The 18,787-nt window shown below is 44.7% G+C and overlaps 1 protein-coding gene across 1 annotated transcript; it reads left to right on the top strand.

Moving 5' to 3' along the window:
* Positions 1 to 3,996: 3,996 nt before the first annotated feature.
* CLEC3B (C-type lectin domain family 3 member B) lies at positions 3,997 to 14,440 on the top strand. The gene is made up of 3 exons (XM_081833955.1): positions 3,997 to 4,206; positions 9,336 to 9,434; positions 13,370 to 14,440. Exons 1-3 carry the CDS (start codon positions 4,110 to 4,112, stop codon positions 13,768 to 13,770), a joined length of 597 nt encoding a protein of 198 aa, XP_081690081.1. The 5' UTR covers positions 3,997 to 4,109; the 3' UTR covers positions 13,771 to 14,440.
* The last annotated feature ends 4,347 nt before the right edge of the window (positions 14,441 to 18,787 follow it).

Below are 18,787 nucleotides of genomic sequence, written 5' to 3'. Positions count from 1 at the left end.
ATCCTTAGAATTTTCCTCCTATGGTGCCATCATAACTCCCAGGTGGAATATGAACCTTTGAAATAGCTATCACAATTCAAGGCTGGTTTACACAAACAGCAGTGCCACCAAATCACTGCATATTCAAATCTAGCATGGGAAGCAGGAGACAAGTTGTACCTAATTAAATGTAACTGAGTTAGCATTTCAGATCATCAAGAGATTAATATTCAGATTTGGGCAATCTTTTGTAACCAGGTAAGTGCTTCTGAGGGACGCGGGTGGCGCTGTGGGTTAAACTACAGAGCCTAGGACTTGCCGATCAGCAGGTCAGCGGTTCGAATCCCCACGACGGGGTGAGCTCCCGTTGCTCGGTCCCTGCTCCTGCCAACCTAGCAGTTCGAAAGCACGTCAAAGTGCAAGTAGATAAATAGGTACCGCTCCAACGGGAAGGTAAACGGTGTTTCCGTGCGCTGCTCTGGTTCGCCAGAAGCGGCTTAGTCATGCTGGCCACATGACCCGGAAGCTGTACACCGGCTCCCTCGGCCAATAAAGCGAGATAAGCGCTGCAACCCAGAGTCGGACACGACTGGACCTAATGGTCAGGGGTCCCTTTACCTTTACCTTAAGTGCTTCTGGGTCACATGTTACTTCCTACGGATAAATGCAGGTAAGCATAAGTTTAAAGCTGTAAGTTTGATATCATCCCTGTATATATAAACCAGCTATTGAGTATGGATGGAATCTCCATTTTAAGAGATAAGATTTAAACTTAATAATGCAGCCCTTAAGAATTGCAATTCCTAATCAACCAAAGTTGATCGTGTTTTATTTGTTGCAGACGTGGAATCTGGCTGTGTCCAAAATGGGAATTGAAAAGACCCGTCTCGTAACTTGCTTCTATTTCCTTTCTGCGGTTTCTTTTCCTTTCTTCCAACAGTTATCCTTTAGTGCTCATCTACTGAACCACTTTGCAATACCTGCTTGTTTCCTAGAACTACAATGGAACCTCGGTTTTCAAACGCAATCCGTTCCAGAAGACCATTCAACTTAAGAAACGTTCGAAAACTGAGGATCAGTGGGCGGCCAGCAAAATCCATTGAAAAAATGGAGAAACATGCCTCGGAAGCTGTTCAGTTACTTGCGGGTTTTTGGCGTTCGGCTTCAGAGACGCTCGAAAACCGAAGTTCCACCGTATTCCCAGAATTGTTAGTGATGTCACTTTTTGTTTTTCTTTCCAGCTGGGTGTTATATCTCTCTTGTTCCATGACCTGAAATGTCCAGCCATTCGTCATCCCTCCGTTCCATTTCACACATGGAGATCTGTGTCCATTCACTGTAGTATTAGGAACAACTCTGTGCTTTCTTACCTGCTGGCTGCATCTGCAGAGCTTCCTGGGATACTGAAGTGTGAGCAGTTTGCACTCGGGACCTGCTAAAAAGAATGCCACTAAGTACGAGAAATAAGTAAAATAACCAAGCAAGTACAGTGGTGCCTCGCAAGACAAAATTAATCCGTTCTGCGAGTCTCTTCTTCTTCCGCTTTTTTCGTCTTGCGAAGCACGGCTATTAGCGGCTTAGTGGCTTAATGGCTATTAACGGTTTAGCGTCTTGCAAAGCAAGCCCATAGGGAAATTCGTCTTGCGGAACGACTCAAAAAACAGAAAACTCTTTCGTCTGGCACGTTTTTCGTCTTGCGGTGCATTCGTCTTGCGAGGTACCACTGTATTAGAAACCACTCCAGAATTGGCCCTACTAAACATCTTCCAAGACAACAATGCCCATTTACACCACAAAGAACTCATAGCCCACCTTCTCTCAGCAGCCAGAAACACCATAACCAGACACTGGAGAGACCTGTCAGGAGTAAGCATGGACCAATGGTACCAAATAGTATGGGAAACAGCCCTCCTAGAAAAATTAACCAATAAACTGAAACTGACACGGGGACAAATAGAAGAAGACACCTTCACCCCGGTATGGCTCCCCTTTATCACACATATACAGCCCAACAAGACAATGACAATAATCCACCAACAGCATACAAATCAATATGGCTAACCTGATCCAAAACACCCACCCACCCCACTCACACACGAAAACAAAGGTAACCATAGCCAATCACAAACAAACAACCACACCATAGGCCAACCCCAACCTCTCTCACCACCAAAGGAACACAAGTGAACAGCAAAGAACCTGCACAAGCAACGCTGACACCAAACCCTACATACATTAAGCAAAACAGAAACATCGCCACCCCACCCCACCCCTTCTTCCCACCCCCTTCACCCCTCCCCCCTTTTCTTCCTAATGTCTCAACAAATGAAACTGATTTGTAAAAATGTTACATGGGAAAAATATGAGAGAGAGAGACATTGCACACTTGTAAATCAAGAAAACCTTTAATAATAATAATAATAATGCCACTAAGTGGCCATTGAATCATAGAATCATAGAATCATAGAGCTGGAAGAGACCACAAGGGCCATCGAGTCCAACCCCCTGCCAAGCAGGAAACGCCATCAGAGTACTCCTGACATATGGTCGTCAAGCCTCTGCTTAAAGACCTCCAAAGAAGGTCTTTGGACCTACATTGGAGTGCATTGGTTCCTATAAATTGCTGTAGGGATACATTGGCCATTAAAATGCATTGTGACAAATGTAACTGGTTGCTTATAGAATTGTAGAACTGGAAGGGACCCAAACAGTCACCTAGTCTAATCCCCGGCAATGCAGGAATCTCAACTACAGCATCCATGACAGATGACCATCCAACCTCTGCTTAAAAACCTCCAAGGATGGAGAGTCCATAACTTCCCAAGGAAGACCATTGCACTGTCAAACAGCTCTTTAGGGGCTGCCTTTAGGGGCCATCTCTAAATTGCCAAACAGAAAAATCTTGCTCCAAGTAGGTTCAGTTCCTAGGTGAGGGCTTTGATTACTAGCCCGGTGGCAGTGTTCCCCTGCCTTTAACTACTCTGTGACAGGTAGAGTTGTGTTCCTCGAAATGATGCCCGCCAGCTTATCTCCATGCTGTTACACCTTTTTCAAAGGGTGGCGCTGTGGTCTAAACCACCGAGCCTCTTGGGTTTGCCGATCAGAAGGTTGGCGGTTTGAATCCTTTAACGGGGTGAGCTCCCGTTGCTCTGTCATAGCTCCTGCCAACCTAGCAGTTCAAAAGCACACCAGTGCAAATAGATAAATAGGTACCACTGGGGCGGGAAAGTAAACAGCATTTCAGTGCGCTCTGGTTTCCACATTGGTGTTCCGTTGCGCCGGAAGCGGTTTAGTCCTGCTGGCCACATGACCCGGAAAGCTGTCTGTGAACAAACGCCGGCTCCCTTGGCCTGAAAGCGAGATGAGCGCCGCAACCCCATAGTCCCTTTGACTGGACTTAACCGTCCAGGGGTCCTTTACCTTTTTTTCACCTTACACCTTTTGAATTTCCAATTCAACCATTAGTAGGCTTACCAGCTTACCAGAAAAAAAAAAAACATGGCTCAGCTTCCTGTTGTGCCTTTACCAACAAATTACAGAAATCGGCAGGTGAAACTTTGCACCACGTGAAGCTGAACACTGCTAATGTGTCTCCGAATTTCTGTATAGCCCAGGTGATATTAAAAGCACCTAAGAATGTAAGAAGAGTTTGCTAGATTGGGCCAATGGCCCATCTAGTCCAGCACTTTTCACAGTGGCCAAAAAGCCAAAAAGTTGGTGACTGAAAACCAGCAGCATGGCAGACTCAAAAGTTGGCAACCTTGGCTGTTAGGCACAGACTCGTTCAGGAAAAAAGTTGGCCTCGCACTTTCAGAGCCCGGATAAATGCATTGGAAATGAACACTTTCATTCTTATTTCATCTCCAAGTTTGTACAAGACCTTAAAAAAACCCCATCCCATTCTACTCCCCTCTGTGTTTATGGGAGGGTCCGAAAGCTCTTAGGATACTGGATCTCTCCCAACAATCTGTAAAAATAAGCTCCAGTCACTGTGTTGCTTACCGAATAATCTGGAACTTATTTATTGGCCAGACATTTTTGGTTAAAGCCCATGTTAAGAAGCTCGACTCAGGGCAGCTCAAATTCACTTCAGCTCCTCCACTCCCTTTGAGAACAGCAGCCGGACAGCGATGGAGCTCCGAGGTGTTTGCCTTCTGGTGTGCCTCTTTTCTGTGGTACAACTGACAACTCAGCAGAACATCAGACCCAAGAAGAAGCCAGAGAAAGGTAAGAGAACCAGGAGGAATTCCCCAATAGCTCCCCAGATAGATAGATAGATAGATAGATAGATAGATAGATAGATAGATGATAGATAGAAAAATAGATAGATAGATAGATAGATAGATAGATAGATAGATAGATAGATAGATGATAGATAGATAGATAGATAGATAGATAGATAGATAGATAGATAGATGATAGATGGATAGATGATAGATAGATAGATAGATAGATAGATAGATAGATAGATAGATAGATGATAGATGGATAGATAGATGATAGATAGATAGATAGATAGATAGATAGATAGATAGATAGATAGATATAGATAGATAGATAGATGATAGATGATAGATGATAGATAGATAGATGATGATAGATAGATGATGATAGATAGATAGATAGATAGATAGATAGATAGATAGATAGATAGATAGATGATAGATAGATCACACACACACAGGCATTCAACGGTGTTTCTCCCACTGAATTTGTATAGTTTAGCAAAAGGCTGCATGTGTAAATGGGTGTCATCTGTGCCCTGCTGTCTACTTCATCCTGTGTCGAAATGACTCTCCGAACAGGGTTTATTAAAAGGTCAAGAAACAGTAACACTTATTATCACCCCTTTTCCCTTATCCACGCTATCTAGCCCAGTGGTTTCCAATTAGCTAAGTACTGCAGACCCCCTGTTTTACTTTTTACTATAATTTTTATTAAATATTTCTAATTCACATTCCAAAATATTCATTTAAATCCATGACTTCCCTTCTTCTTTTTCCATGGTTCATTTTGCATACCGTACATGTTTTACATGAACTAAACCACTCGGTATTCCATTGTTACATCCATCTAAACTTATTTACACTGTTGAATTTATCTTAATGCTACCAGCATTTCACCCATATATTCAGTAAACAATCTTCTTTGGACGTATGTTCTTCTTGTCCTCTTATTCCATATGTTAAATCTGCGTATTCCATCAGTTTAAGTTGCCACTCTTTTTAGTTGGGACTTCGCTCGATTTTCATTTTGGGGCTAACAGAACACGGGCTGCAGTAGTGGCATAAATAAGCCACGTGTCCCCTACTTTTGAAAATTTCAATATATCTATGGTACTTTTTGTTATGTGAATGGGTTATGCAGACCCCCTGGGGTCCTCGGTACCATTAGTTGGGAATCACTGAAAATAACAACAACAACAACAACAACAACAACAACAACAACAACAACAACAACAACAACAACAACAACAGTACAACAACAACCACAACCACAACAACAGTACCCTGCCCATCTAACTGGGTTGCCCTAGCCACTATGACAGTCATCTAAATTGGGTTTTGCAGTATTGCATGGCAGACTGGAAGAGATCAAGGCAGATTTTTGTTTTGTTTTGTGGCAGAGCCTTCAGATCACAACCAGTGCGTGTTTAAATAAGCTCGTGCACAAAGTGTGCAAATCGCATTGCTAACTAGAGGGGGCATGTGACCTGCTTTGCAGAGAGTAGTCGTCTATTTTGAAAAGCTGTCTGGTCCAAGTCCAGGTTAAAAATGAAGAACCGCAAGAAAGAAGAGCGAGGATCATGTCGCATTCATAGAATAGCAGAATGGTAGAATCAGAAGGGGTACCCTGAGGGCCATCTAGTCCAACCCACTGCAATGCAGGAATCTCAGCACCCGCTCTCCCATCCAATTTGAAACCAGACCAGACCCTGCTTAGCTTTGAAAATGTGCTAGCAGTTTTATTTCTGCACCTTAAGGCTGGTAGCTAGAACAGTTGCACACATACTGGGGACAAACAGGGAGTGATTTAAAACAGAGATAATATTGCAATGAATGATGGCTAGGCTACGGCAACACAATGTAGACATGTAGTATTATTATTATTATTATTATTATTATTATTATTATTATTATTATTATTATTTTATTTATACCTCGTCCATCTGGCTGGGTTTCCCTAGCCACTCTGGGTGCCTCCCAACAGAAATAATAATAATAATAATAATAATAATAATAATAATAATAATAATAATTGTGAAAAAAATGTGTTTTGATAAGAGGAGCCAAACTAATAATGACTAATTGAGCAATGACTTAAAGCATCCACATCTCATTCTTTGCTTTTCTATTTTTAAGACCCACTTGTAATTCTTGCTTTTTAGCAGGCGATAATTGACATTTGAGAGATGCCTATGATTATAAAAATAAGGTTCTCAAGTTTGAGGAAATTTTAGGTTCCACGTGAACCATATACAGAAACTGTTCCCCCAGTACTTTTTATAACCACATTTAGATATTTGGGCTTCTTTTGTTTTTATATTTCAGGGTCTGTGGAACATCCTGCCCCAATAACATTTCTCCACATGCTCTTATGTTGCATGGATTAACTATTCAGACGTTCACACATGCATAAACCACCTCAGGCAACCTTTTTTTTAAGAGCCAAAAGGCAGTGTAGAAATAATTTTAAAAGGATGAAGCTAACTTGGAAAGCTCTGTTGGAATCCTGGAATCCTGGACCCAAGTTTGGGGCAAGTACTTTTTGGTGAGAAGAACAACTGCAGAAATTTAACATTGCAATACAGTACATGCAGCAAAGGAAGGCATGGAAATATAGACTGTAAAACCTGCATTTCCAGTGAACCCCAAAATTGTCCCTTTTAATGGTTCTTTCCAAAGTATCCCACTCCCCTAGCACACAGATAGACCTTACATTTTGTAAGCCATAAAATGCTTTACTTACAAGACTCTTCAAAGCTCAGATTCATGTGTTTTTCCATACAGCAGTCAGAAAAAACACACAGGCAATAAAATGTTGCTTGGTAGCAAAATAGCAGAAGTTCCTAAACTACAGGTATACGAAAATACTAGTTTCATATTCCATTTTGCCTGAAACAAGAGAGGCTGGTTAAAGCCATGCGGCTGAGCTGGAGCAACCAGCTCAGCCCTCTTCACACACCAAATCTACGTGTAAACTGAGTACAACAAGGGGTCTGGCTGCCCATTTCCTTCTGAGGTGAGGGGAAGTGACCTAGGCTAAGCCTGGCAGGTCAGCTTACTCTATGGCATTAACCCCTTCATGTGTTAATTAGAATCAAGCATGCTGGTTATATGAGGCTGGTTACCCTACAAGTTCCTGACCACTGTTTTACAAAGGCCTTATTTATTTGTAATGGTCAGTTGTCTTGCAGGAACCACGATGTAGAATACAGTGGTACCTCAGTTTTCGAATGCCTCCATAGTCAAAAATTTCAGAACTCAGAATGTCGAAAACCCGGAAGCAAGTGCCTCAGTTTTTGAACACACCTTGGAAGTCGAACAGGAAACATGGTTTCCATTCTGAGTTTTCCGTATTGAGGCTTCCGCTTTCAGTTTTCGAATGTTTCGGAACTTGAACAGACTTCCAGAACGGATTACGTTTGAAAACCGAGGTACCACTGTACTTGAACAAAACGTACCCACTGCCTTGTGGGACATCTTCGGGAGAAGAAAAGGCGAAGGAGTAAACCCTACACAAATCTGAAGTGGAGTCCCTAAGATAGTTGAATGGCATCTTCTATGCCTCCCTTGGACAACTCCTGCAGCCAAGCTGGTGCCAAATGTATCACTCTCTTTTCCTTTGGTCCACATCAGTGAGACCAAGAGATCTGATTATCTAGACCAGTGTTTCCCAACCTTTGGTCTCTAGCTGTTTTCGGACTACATTCCCCACCATCCCTGACCACTGGTATTGCTAGCTAGGGATGATGGGAGTTGTAGTCCAAAAGCAGCTGGAGACCCAAGGTTGGGAAACACTGATCTAGACAGCCCAGGATCTCCAAACACACTGCCCAGGCTTGTGCCCCAGGAAGGTCACTTCAGTGCTGATAATGCAGTAGAAACTACGCAGGAGGCAGCAGTTACAAATTTCTGGTCTCTGCCTCCAAAGCAGGTGCTGTAATTCTCCAGCAGTTTGAATTCACCCCTGGAGACACAGACAGATGCCAACAACAACAACAACAAAACATAATGTAGCATTAGGTAAAGGTAAAGGGACCCCTGACCATTAGGTCCAGTCGCGGACGACTCTGGTGTTGCACGCTCATCTCACTCCATAGGCCGAGGGAGCCGGCGTTTGTCCACAGACAGCTTCTGGGTCATGTGGCCGTTTACCTTCCCGCTGGAGCGGTACCTATTTATCTACTTGCACTTTGACGTGCTTTCGAACTGCTAGGTGGGCAGGAGCAGGGACCGAACAACAGGAGCTCACCCCATCACGGGGATTCGAAACACCAACCTTTTGATCGGCAAGCCCTAGGCTCAGTGGTTTAGACCACAGCGCCACCCGTGTCCCTTAATGTAGCGTTATTGAAGGTAAAAAACGGTAAAGGATCCCTGGACGGTTAAGTCCAGTCAAAGGTGGCTATGGGGCTGTGGCACTAATCTCACTTTCAGGCCAAGGGAGCTGGTGTTTGTCCACAGACAGCTTTCTGGGTCATGTGGCCAGCATGACTAAATTGCTTCTGGCGCAACGGAACATCATGGCAGAAGCCAGAGCACACGGAAATGCCATTTACCTTCCTGCCACAGTGTTACCTATTTATCTACTTGCACTGGTGTGCTTTCAAACTGCTAGGTTGGCAGGAGCTGGGACAGAGCAACAGGAGCTCATCCTATCGCGGGGACTCGACCACCAACCTTCTGATCCACAAGCCCAAGGGGCTCAGTGGTTTAGACCACAGCGCTACCTGCATAATTCAAACAGGACATACTAAGATGAGGGCATTATGCTACAAATATAAAACATATTGATATAAAAGAGGGAAAGCATATAAAGTAGTTGGAAAGCAAAGCAAGACTAGGGAATGTTGAAAAGTTGCTAGGAATACCAGTTTCTAACCAACTTCCATGGAAGTGATACGCAGCAAAGGTGGGACATTTTACTGCATGGACCTGTTATGAATTGCTGATTCCATCTATTGCGAACTCTCTCTATAACAAATGCTGCATAACACGCTGCTTTCTTCTTTGTTCATTGTACTCTTTGTTATATTGCCAATGAGGGAGGAAGTTCTGGTTCCATTCATAAATGTGATTGCATTCATTCCGTGTAGGCAGACATGATCATCAATCTCTTCGTTTGCTCTGCAGATGTTGTAAGCCTCAAAATGTTTGAAGACCTGAAGGAACAGCTAGAGAATATCTCCCAGGAGGTAGCTCTGCTAAAGGAAAAGCAAGCACTTCAAACAGGTACAAAACCCAATGGCCATAATTTTTCATACGGCACAAAATGGCCTCACTTTGTGAAATAAGCCATGACGTGTTAGCTAAAATGTGGTTTGTTTGTATTTCCAGTACATTAACATGAACTGTTCAGTAACCATAGGTTGTTTGGGATCAGTAAATCTGGATTTCAAACTACGATACGAAGCACCATAGTTTGCACTAACTAGTTTCCCATAAAGCTCAGATGTACTGATTTGTTCTGTTGCTGCACCCTCACACCCCACCTGGTTGCAGAGATGGAAAGGGAGAGTGGTTAGAAAACAAAATCACTCCAGCATTTTCAAAGACTCTGTCTGTCCACTTCCCTAATGTCAGCCTCTGCGGGTCAGGCATCCAAGCTCCGAAACCAGCTTGCAAGCGCAGAAAAAGCACAAGATCTTTTGTAGAGAAATGCTTAATGTTATTATCCTCGCTCTAGGAGCGAAGTGAACAGCATTGTTCAAAGCAACATATGCAAACAGCTGAAGGCAATTTTGTAGCTTGCATTGCATTTCCTCTCAATCAGTGCTCTAAACATGTCTGATATGCTGTGTCCTCCATTCATTGTTGACCAGGGAGCACACTCAAATGATCCACATTGTCCCAGGGCAGCTGTTTACCTGCTCCACCTGGTACGCAGGTTGAGACTCTACCTGCCTGCGGACTGTCTTGCCAGACATGCTCTAGTTATCTCCCGCTTGGACTACTGCAATGCACTCTATGTGGGGCTACTTTTGAAAATGACCCAGAAACTACAATTAATCCAGAATGTGGCAGCTAGACTGGTGACTGAGAGTGGCCACTGAGACCATATAACACCAGTCCTGAAAGACCTTCATTGGCTCCCAGTACGTTTCTGAGCACAATTCAAAGTGTTGGTGCTGACCTTTCAAGCCCTAAATGGCTTCAGTTCAGGATACGTAAGGGAGTGTCACCACCTCCATCGTTCAGCCAAGACACTGAGGTCCAGCTCTGAGGGCCTTCTGGTGGTTCCCTCCCTGCGAGAAGTGAGGTTATAGGGAACCAGGCAGAGAGTTTTCTTGGTAGTGGTGCCCGCCCTGTGGAATGCCCTCCCGTCAGATGTCAAGGAAAAAAACAATTATCTGACTTTCAGAAGACATCTGAAGGCAGCCCTGTTTAGTGAAGTTTTAAATGTTTGAAGTTTTATTCTGTTTATCCTGTTGGAAGCCACCCAGAGTGGCTGGGGAGGCCCCGCCAGATGAGCGGGGTATACGTAATCAATTATTATTATTATTATTATTATTATTATTATTATTATTATTATTACTATTGTTGTTGTTGTTAATGTTTTCACCCCCTCTGTACTGCAGCAGGGGTCACTAACATCATATGGCACATGCTGAGGACTGCACCTCTTCAGATAGACCATGGCCGGTCCCTAGATCCCTCTGGGTCCGCCACATTCATGTTGATTCCTGTTCCTCTCCCTGCTAAGTGACTGAGGAATGAGGGGACCAAGGAGGAGCAACCTTTGAGGCACCTCATCTTCTCCCTCTGCCTGGTTGTGTGGTTTAGGTCCAAAGGAATAGGGCAGTAGCAGCAGTGTGGAGGAGACGGACCCATTCAGAAAAGGTGGCCCACTGAAGGACTCTTCTCAAAGGCCTCCCCAAAACTTGGAGAGTTAACGGGCACTGACTACCATTCACAAGGACAGCTGTGATTCCAATACTCTCATCCAGGGGTAGATCTACTTTGAAACTAATGAGTCGTAAGCCCCTAATTCTAGAGGGGTCCCAGACATTGCTTAAAATTTTAAGGTCTAGTAGACCCAATTTGGGGAATGCGGGTGGCGCTGTGGGTTAAACCACAGAGCCTAGGACTTGCCGATCAGAAGGTCGGTGGTTTGAATCCCCGCAACGGGGTGAGCTCCCATTGCTCAGTCCCAGCTCCTGCCAACCTAGCAGTTCAAAAGCATGTCAAAGTGCAAGTAGATAAATAGGTTACCTTCTCTGGCGGGAAGGTAAACGGCGTTTCCGTGCACTGCTCTGGTTTGCCAGAAGCGGCTTAGTCATGCTGGTCACATGACCCGGAAGCTGCACGCCGGCTCCCTCAGCCAATAAAGCAAGATGAGCGTCGCAACCCCAGAGTCGGTCACAACTGGACCTAATGGTCAGGGGTCCCCTTTACCTTTACCCTTTAGACCCAATTTGAGTCGCATGACTCAAAATGATTACTTTTTTGTTGTCAACAATCCCAAAGTTCGAGAGTCAGTAGCACAGATGTCATAAAGGTTTAGTGATCTGTTGTGGAACAACCCCATTGAAGAAGATGACAGCGGTTGTCCGGACCTCATCGCTGGTTGCGAAGAGGCCCGCATAACAGTTCAAGCTTCAGGGCTCCACCCCCCAAAAAATGTAGGTCCGCCACTGCTCTCAGCATCCTTTTTTAAGTCTAATGCAGTGTTTCTCAAATTTGGTTTTTTTTGGACTACAACCGCCATCATCCCTAGCTAGCAAGACTGGGATGATGGGAATTGTAGTTCAAAAACAGCTGGAGACCCAAGTTTGAGAAACCCTGCTCAAATTGAAAGGGTAAGAAATGCTTTCCTTGCAGATACATCGAACAGAGCTAGTACAGTGGTACCTTGGTTCACAAACTCAATCCGTTCTGGATGTCCGTCCGACTTCCGAAACGTTTGCAAACCAAGGTGTGGCTTCTGGTTGAGAGAGAGAGATAAAACTTTATTCGCATTAACCAATGGCCATAGCAACAGTAAAACGTTACAGTATACGCAGAAAAGGAAATTTGATATAAAAGCACAATTTAAAGTCCTGAATCAGCAGTCACTTAGTGGCCCTTATTCTGATTGCCCCTGCTATGAACCTAGCAACCTTTGCTGTTATCTGCTCATTTTGATGTGATAGAAGAAAAGACATTGTGGCAGTGGTTGAGTGCCCTGGGATGGTTAGTACAAGTGGGGTGACGATCTCATTCCTCAGGTCTTTGTAGAGGGTACAGGACAGGAAGACGTGTGCCGCTGTTTCGGTGCTGCCATCTCCACAGGGGCAAAGACGTTTCTCAGGTGGGATCTTTTGGAATCGACCCTTAAGTACCGCAGATGGCCAAACATCCAGTCTTGCAAGTGTAAAAGCACGTCTGTATTTTGGGATAATAAGTTTGTGCAGATATGGGGCCAGAGAATCAAAATGGAGAGGTGGAAACTGAACATACCAAGGGCAGAATTTCCTTATAGCGGCCAAGTTATTCTGATGCTCAATATCTTTTAGACGTTGACCAATTAGATTGTTTGCTTTAGTGGGGCCCATAGTGAGTAGGTGTTGCGGGATAGGCCACAAGAGTGAAGTTTTTGATAGACAGTTTTAAGCCAGGCACTTTTATGGGAGTCTTGAAGTACAGTACTAGGGATAGTAAACTAGGGGGATTTGACGGCTTCTGGTTAGCTGATTGGCCCTGGAAACAACGGCGAAAGCCAAAACAGACTTTCGGCTTCCAAAAACATTTGCAAACTGGAACACTTACTTCCAGGTTTGGGAGCTGATTTGTTTGGAAGCTGAGCCATCTTGGGGGGGGCGCAGGTGGCGCTGTGGGTTAAACCACTGAGCCTAGGGCTTGCCAATCAGAAGGTCGGCGGTTCAAATCCCCATGAAGGAGTAAGCTCCCGTTGCTTGGTCCCTGCTCCTGCTAACCTAGCAGTTCGAAAGCACGTCAAAGTGCAAGTAGATAAATAGCTACCGCTCTGGGGGGGAAGGTAAACGGTGTTTCCGTGCACTGCTCTGGTTCGCCAGAAGCGGCTTAGTCATGCTGGCCACATGTACGCCGTCTCCCTCGGCCAGTAAAGCGAGATGAGCGCCGCAACCCCAGAGTCAGTCACGACGGGATTCCTTTTCTGACACCACTGTCTCACCGCACCACCTCCTCCCCTTTTTGTCTCTCGCTAGTTTGTCTGAAAGGCACCAAGGTCAACCTGAAGTGTTTCCTGGCTTTCCCCAATGCCAAGACCTATCACGAAGCCAGCGAAGACTGCATCTCTCAGGGTGGCACCCTCAGTACCCCTCAGACGGGAGACGAAAACGACGCTCTGTACGACTACATGAGAAAGAGCATCGGGGCCCAGTCAGAAATCTGGCTCGGCATCAACGACATGGCCGCCGAAGGGAGATGGGTGGACATGACAAGTACCAGCATCGGCTTCAAGAACTGGGAAACGGAGATCACCACTCAGCCTGATGGTGGGAAACTGGAAAATTGCGCCACGTTGTCGGGGGTCGCCACTGGCAAGTGGTTTGACAAGAGGTGCAGAGATAAGTTGCCATATGTGTGCCAGTTTATGATAGTTTAATGGTGGGACTCCCGCTGTGGACGAGGAGGTCAAGGTGTTCCACTTGGCCCCAGAAACAGAGCTGCACAAAAATATGCAGCTCATACATACCCTCATATACTCTTGGCAGATAAACACACGGCTTGGCAGAACGAGTTACATCTGTGCTGCATTTTAATCGGCTAAAAACTACATTCCGCTCAGTAGCAGCTACGTTTTTCTCACTGAGGCATGAGTTATAGATATCTGTATTTTTACATCCAAAGCCTAATAGGATGACTTCATTAGTCGAGCGGCGTTTCAACTTTGCCAAAATAATACGATCCTTAAGACTCATTAGTTGTTCGTTGCATGTACTCTTTCTGCCGACCCTTTTCCTTCCTGCTGATTGCACCAAATTAAACCAGCTTTTGCAGAATTGTCCTTATTATCATCTTTGGGGGGAGGCCAAACCGAAAGTGCTTTAGCACAGCTGCCTTTCATTAAATGTTACAGCTCCTTATGGCCAAATTAACCCAAATAAATCCATTGCACACCTTTTGTTCCACTGAAATAAAAGTTCGGTAGAGTTGTCTCAGCCTAAGTTATAATACCGGACAATGCTGGTGTAAAGAGGAAGGGAGGGGAGGTGCTATCGAGAGCTTTCACTCTGTTGTGCAGAAAAATAAAGATAATTTTTTTATTTAAAAAAGGACATCTTGCATATGTTGATGGGGCAAAATGTGTTCTCTCTCTCTCTCTCTAAGCTACAGTAACTTCCTTCTGGGCACAATTGGCTGAAAATATGAGGAAGGAATTTCAAAAGGTATTAGTAGTACAGTGGTACCTCGGGATGTGAATGGGATCCATTCCGGAGCCCCATTCGCATCCTGAAGCAAACGCAACCCGTGTCTGCGCATCTGCATGTGCGCAGGTCACATTTTGACGCTTCCGCGCATGATGTCATTTTGACCATCTGCGCATGCACACGCGGCGAAACCCAGAAGTAACGCGCTCCGTTACTTCCAGGTCGCCACCGAGCGCAACCTGAAAATACTTAACTTGAAGCACATTCATCCCGAAGTGTGACTGTACAGTAGTAGTATATTTGTACCCTGCCCATCTAGCTGGGTTGCCCCAGCCACTCTGGGTGGCTTCCAACACATATAAAAACATAATAAAGCATTAATCATTAAAAACTTCCTTTCCTTTGATGCCCTCTTACATCTCTGCCTCCCAAAGGCTTGCGGGGTTGTTTGTTGCAGCAGCCCTGGCTACAAGCTACCCAGGTGAATGGTGCCTCTGGGGCTGGCCAGGGGGTGCTTCCCAGGCCCCTGTGGGGCAGTGTGAGGAGGCACCTTTCTTTGGGGGGGGGAGTGGGCAGTTCTGAGATCAGGGGACCCCCAAGGAGAGGGGAGAGGAGGTTGAGGGAACACTCTACAAGGGAGGGTGTATGAAAAAGGGCGTGAGACTGCCAGCTCTGCAGGCAAGGGGTGACATAACTGGGCTCCTGAGCCCTAAAGGGGTGCTGCAGGAAGAATGTACAGTGGTACCTGTACCAGTGTGGTGTAGTGGTTAAGAGCGGTAGTCTCGTAATCTGGGGAACCGGGTTCGATTCCCCGCTCCTCCACATGCAGCTGCTGGGTGACCTTGGGCTAGTCACACTTCTCTGAAGTCTCTCAGCCCCACTACCTTAGAGAGTATTTGTTGTGAGGGAGGAAGGGAAAGGAGAATGTTAGCCGCCTTGAGACTCCTTCGGGTAATGATAAAGCGGGATATCAAATCCAAACTCTTCTTCTTCTTCTTAAGAACTTAATTCATTTTGGAAGTCCGTTCTGAACCTGAAACTGTTCTTAACCTGAGGTACCACTTTACCTCCCGCCGTGCTGCCGGAGCATGATTTCTGTTCTCATCCTGAAGAAAAGTTCTTAACCCAAGGTACTATTTCTGGGTTAGCGGAGTCTGTAACCTGAAGCGTATGTAAACTGAAGCATCTGTAACCCGAGGTACCACTGTAGCTGGTCATGGACCCGAAAAGGTTGAAAACCCTGATTTAAACCCACTAAGCTTGCTTTCACATTTAGGTAACAACCTTTTTCCATTTTACTTTCTCACAGCATCCTAGACACTATTCACATATTTTGACAGAGTTCTGGGGGCACCCATCACAAAATGGCTGCTATGAAAATGAGAGCGATGCCTCCAGCAAGCTTAGGCGTAGGCTTGATAAGTCAGCTGTGCCTAGCTGGTCCTGGTTGTTGCACAGTGTATCAGCTGTGGCTGTCTGACATCAACAGAAGATAGCCAAGTATCCACACCACATTCACTTTCATTTCACAGAGAACACTTCAAGAAGGTACCTGCACATTTCACCCCATAATTTTCTTTCTAGAGACATATTTCTTAAAAATAAAAGCTAAGTCTGAGGCACTTGTTCAAGGGCACCACTGAAAGCACTCACAGATGCCATGGTGCCTCTGGGCACCAGACTGGCAACCCCTGAGTTAAATAATTTTCCATTGGTTCCAGCTGGATGTCAATGTAACTTAGATTGGTGTCACCGGTAAGGAGGAAGAAAGAGAGGCTAGTCACGAATTTACAAAACGTGCACGCATAAAAAATATATATGCACAAATGTGATCAAATTTGCTTAATTTTCTTTTACATATTGGGATTTCACAAAATCTGGACCTATTTCAGCAAATTGGGGTTTTTAAAAAATGTATGAGCTGTCTGTATACATCACAGAATCTGTTGTGTCAAAAGTCCTTGATTTATAAATCGCTGTTCATGAATCTGTCGCTGAAAGTTTGTGCTTACATATGTCAGTTATGTAACTTGGCAAAGGACCTCTCTCTAGTAACTTGTACCATAGCGATGACGACAACTCTGGGAGCAAATTAAAGCACATTTAGATTTGTGCAAGAAAAATATTTGGTGACAAAGTATATGAGCCCCATTCTGAACAACCACCAAAGCAATTTCCACCCAGCGAACTGTGGAAAACATTCCCCTTCAATTCAATACACCCTAAAAATATGGGCTGTAAAATATTGTTTTACCATCGACTCCAAAAACTCAAGGCTGGCCTAGATTTCAAATAAACATACTTGAAGATTTGCTATTTTCATAACTCCCCCCCCCCTTTTTATTAATGGGCTGAGTTCTGACATTTAAAAGTACGTGGGAAAACCTGAGAGCATTTGTGCTTGTATTAAACTACTTGGAGGTCTGTGATGGGAAGCATCTCGTTATCAGCAACTACGCTTCAGCAATTTATCATAATATTTTCCCAGCAACTTACTGTTGTGAACACCCTTTTCTCTTTGTTTTGCATTTCTCCCCAATGAAGGAGAGTCTATCAGCTTCCAAGGTAGCCTGATGAACGGCTCTTACTGTCAGATAGTCCCTCCTAGCGCTTAGTTAGAATCTCCTTGTAATTTGAAACACTGGTTTGAGTCCTAACCTCTGGAGCATAAGTAGGCAAACTCTGGGCCAGATCCGGCCCAATCGCCTTCTAAATCCGGCCTGCGGATGATCTGGGAATTTGTGTGTTTTTACATGAGTAGAATGTGTGCTTTTATTTAAAATGCATCTCTGCGTTATTTGTGGGGCATAGGAATTCGTTCATCCCCCCCCCCCAAAAAAAGTGGACCAGCCCCCTGCTGAAAAAAGTTTGCTGACCCCCGTCTGCAGCAGCAGAAAACAAGCTTGGTCCATCTTTCGCTTGACAGCCTTTCAGATATGTGATGGGTGCAAAAATAGTGCATTCATTATGGGATTACAGGGACGCGAGAGCTCTGTGGGTTAAACCACGGAGCCTAGGACTTGCTGATCAGAAGGTTGACCATTCGAATCCCCGTGACGGGGTGAACTCCCATTGCTCGGTCCCTGCTCCTGCCAACCTAGCAGTTCGAAAGCACATCTAGTGCAAGTAGATAAATACTCTGGCGGGAAGGTAAACAGTGTTTCCGTGCGCTGCTCTGGTTCGCCAGAAGCGGCTTAGTCATGCTAGCCATGTGACCTGGAAGCTGTACGCCAGCGAGATGAGCGCCGCAACCCCAGAGTTGGTCACGACTGGACCTAATGGTCAGGAGTCCCTTTACGTTTACCTTTATGGGATTACAGTGGTACCTCGGTTCTCAGACGTAAATCATTCCGGAAGACTGTTTGAGTTCCGAAACGTTCGAAAACCAATGCAGAAAGGGCTGGCTGCAAATGCCATTGAGGAAATTGAAAAACGGGCAGCGGAAGCCGTTTGACTTCCGAGGCGCATTCGAAAACAGAAGTATTTAACAATCAAGATCCTTTATTAGGCATAGCAAACTACACATTATCAAACAGACACCGTATACAAATTGTGCAACATACGAGCTCAACATAACAAGGTTTGTTAGATCTTTAACTCCAGAGAAAATCAATTTGCATAAATAATACAGGAAGCATTTAATTCCAGGTTTTCGGCATTTGCGTCCCGAAACGTTCGTCAACGGAGACATTCGAGAACTGAACTGAATTCGAGATCTACACATCATTCAGCTTTATTAATTGTTCTGTGGTGCCCCTCTGACATTGTCACGTTATAGCTATCTGGGAGGGTACCTTTGTGCTATAGTACGACAAAAATGGGACAAAAAACCCCCCAGAACATTTATGGTAGAAGAAGTTACAAATAGGTAGCCGTGTTGGTCTGCCATAGTCAAAACAAAATAAAAAAATTCCTTCCAGTAGCACCTTAAAGACCAACTAAGTTAGTTCTAGGTATGAGCTTTCGTGTGCAAGCACACTTCTTCAGATACACTTCTTCAGGTAGAAGAAGTTACTGGATTTCAGCAGGGACATGCATTGACTGGGGAAAAAAAACAGTAGGTCCTTCCCAAAACGTTAACAGGTGCAAACAATACTGAAAGCAAGATTGCGTACAAGCCCACTAATACTATTATCAGCGCAAATAATCAGGAACGCACCATAAAAAGAACATCTGGAGCGGCCCCTCAGAAGCTTCTGTCTCCATTTCCAAAAGCAACACAGGCAAAGAAAAGACATAACAACAGAGGGA

The sequence above is a fragment of the Podarcis erhardii genome (genome assembly GCF_964252035.2).
Source record: "Podarcis erhardii genome assembly, chromosome: 12".
NCBI classification, from domain to species: Eukaryota; Metazoa; Chordata; class Lepidosauria; order Squamata; family Lacertidae; genus Podarcis; species Podarcis erhardii.
The sequence above is the reverse complement of the archived record's forward strand: the minus strand, read 5'-3'. Positions and strand labels throughout refer to the sequence as shown.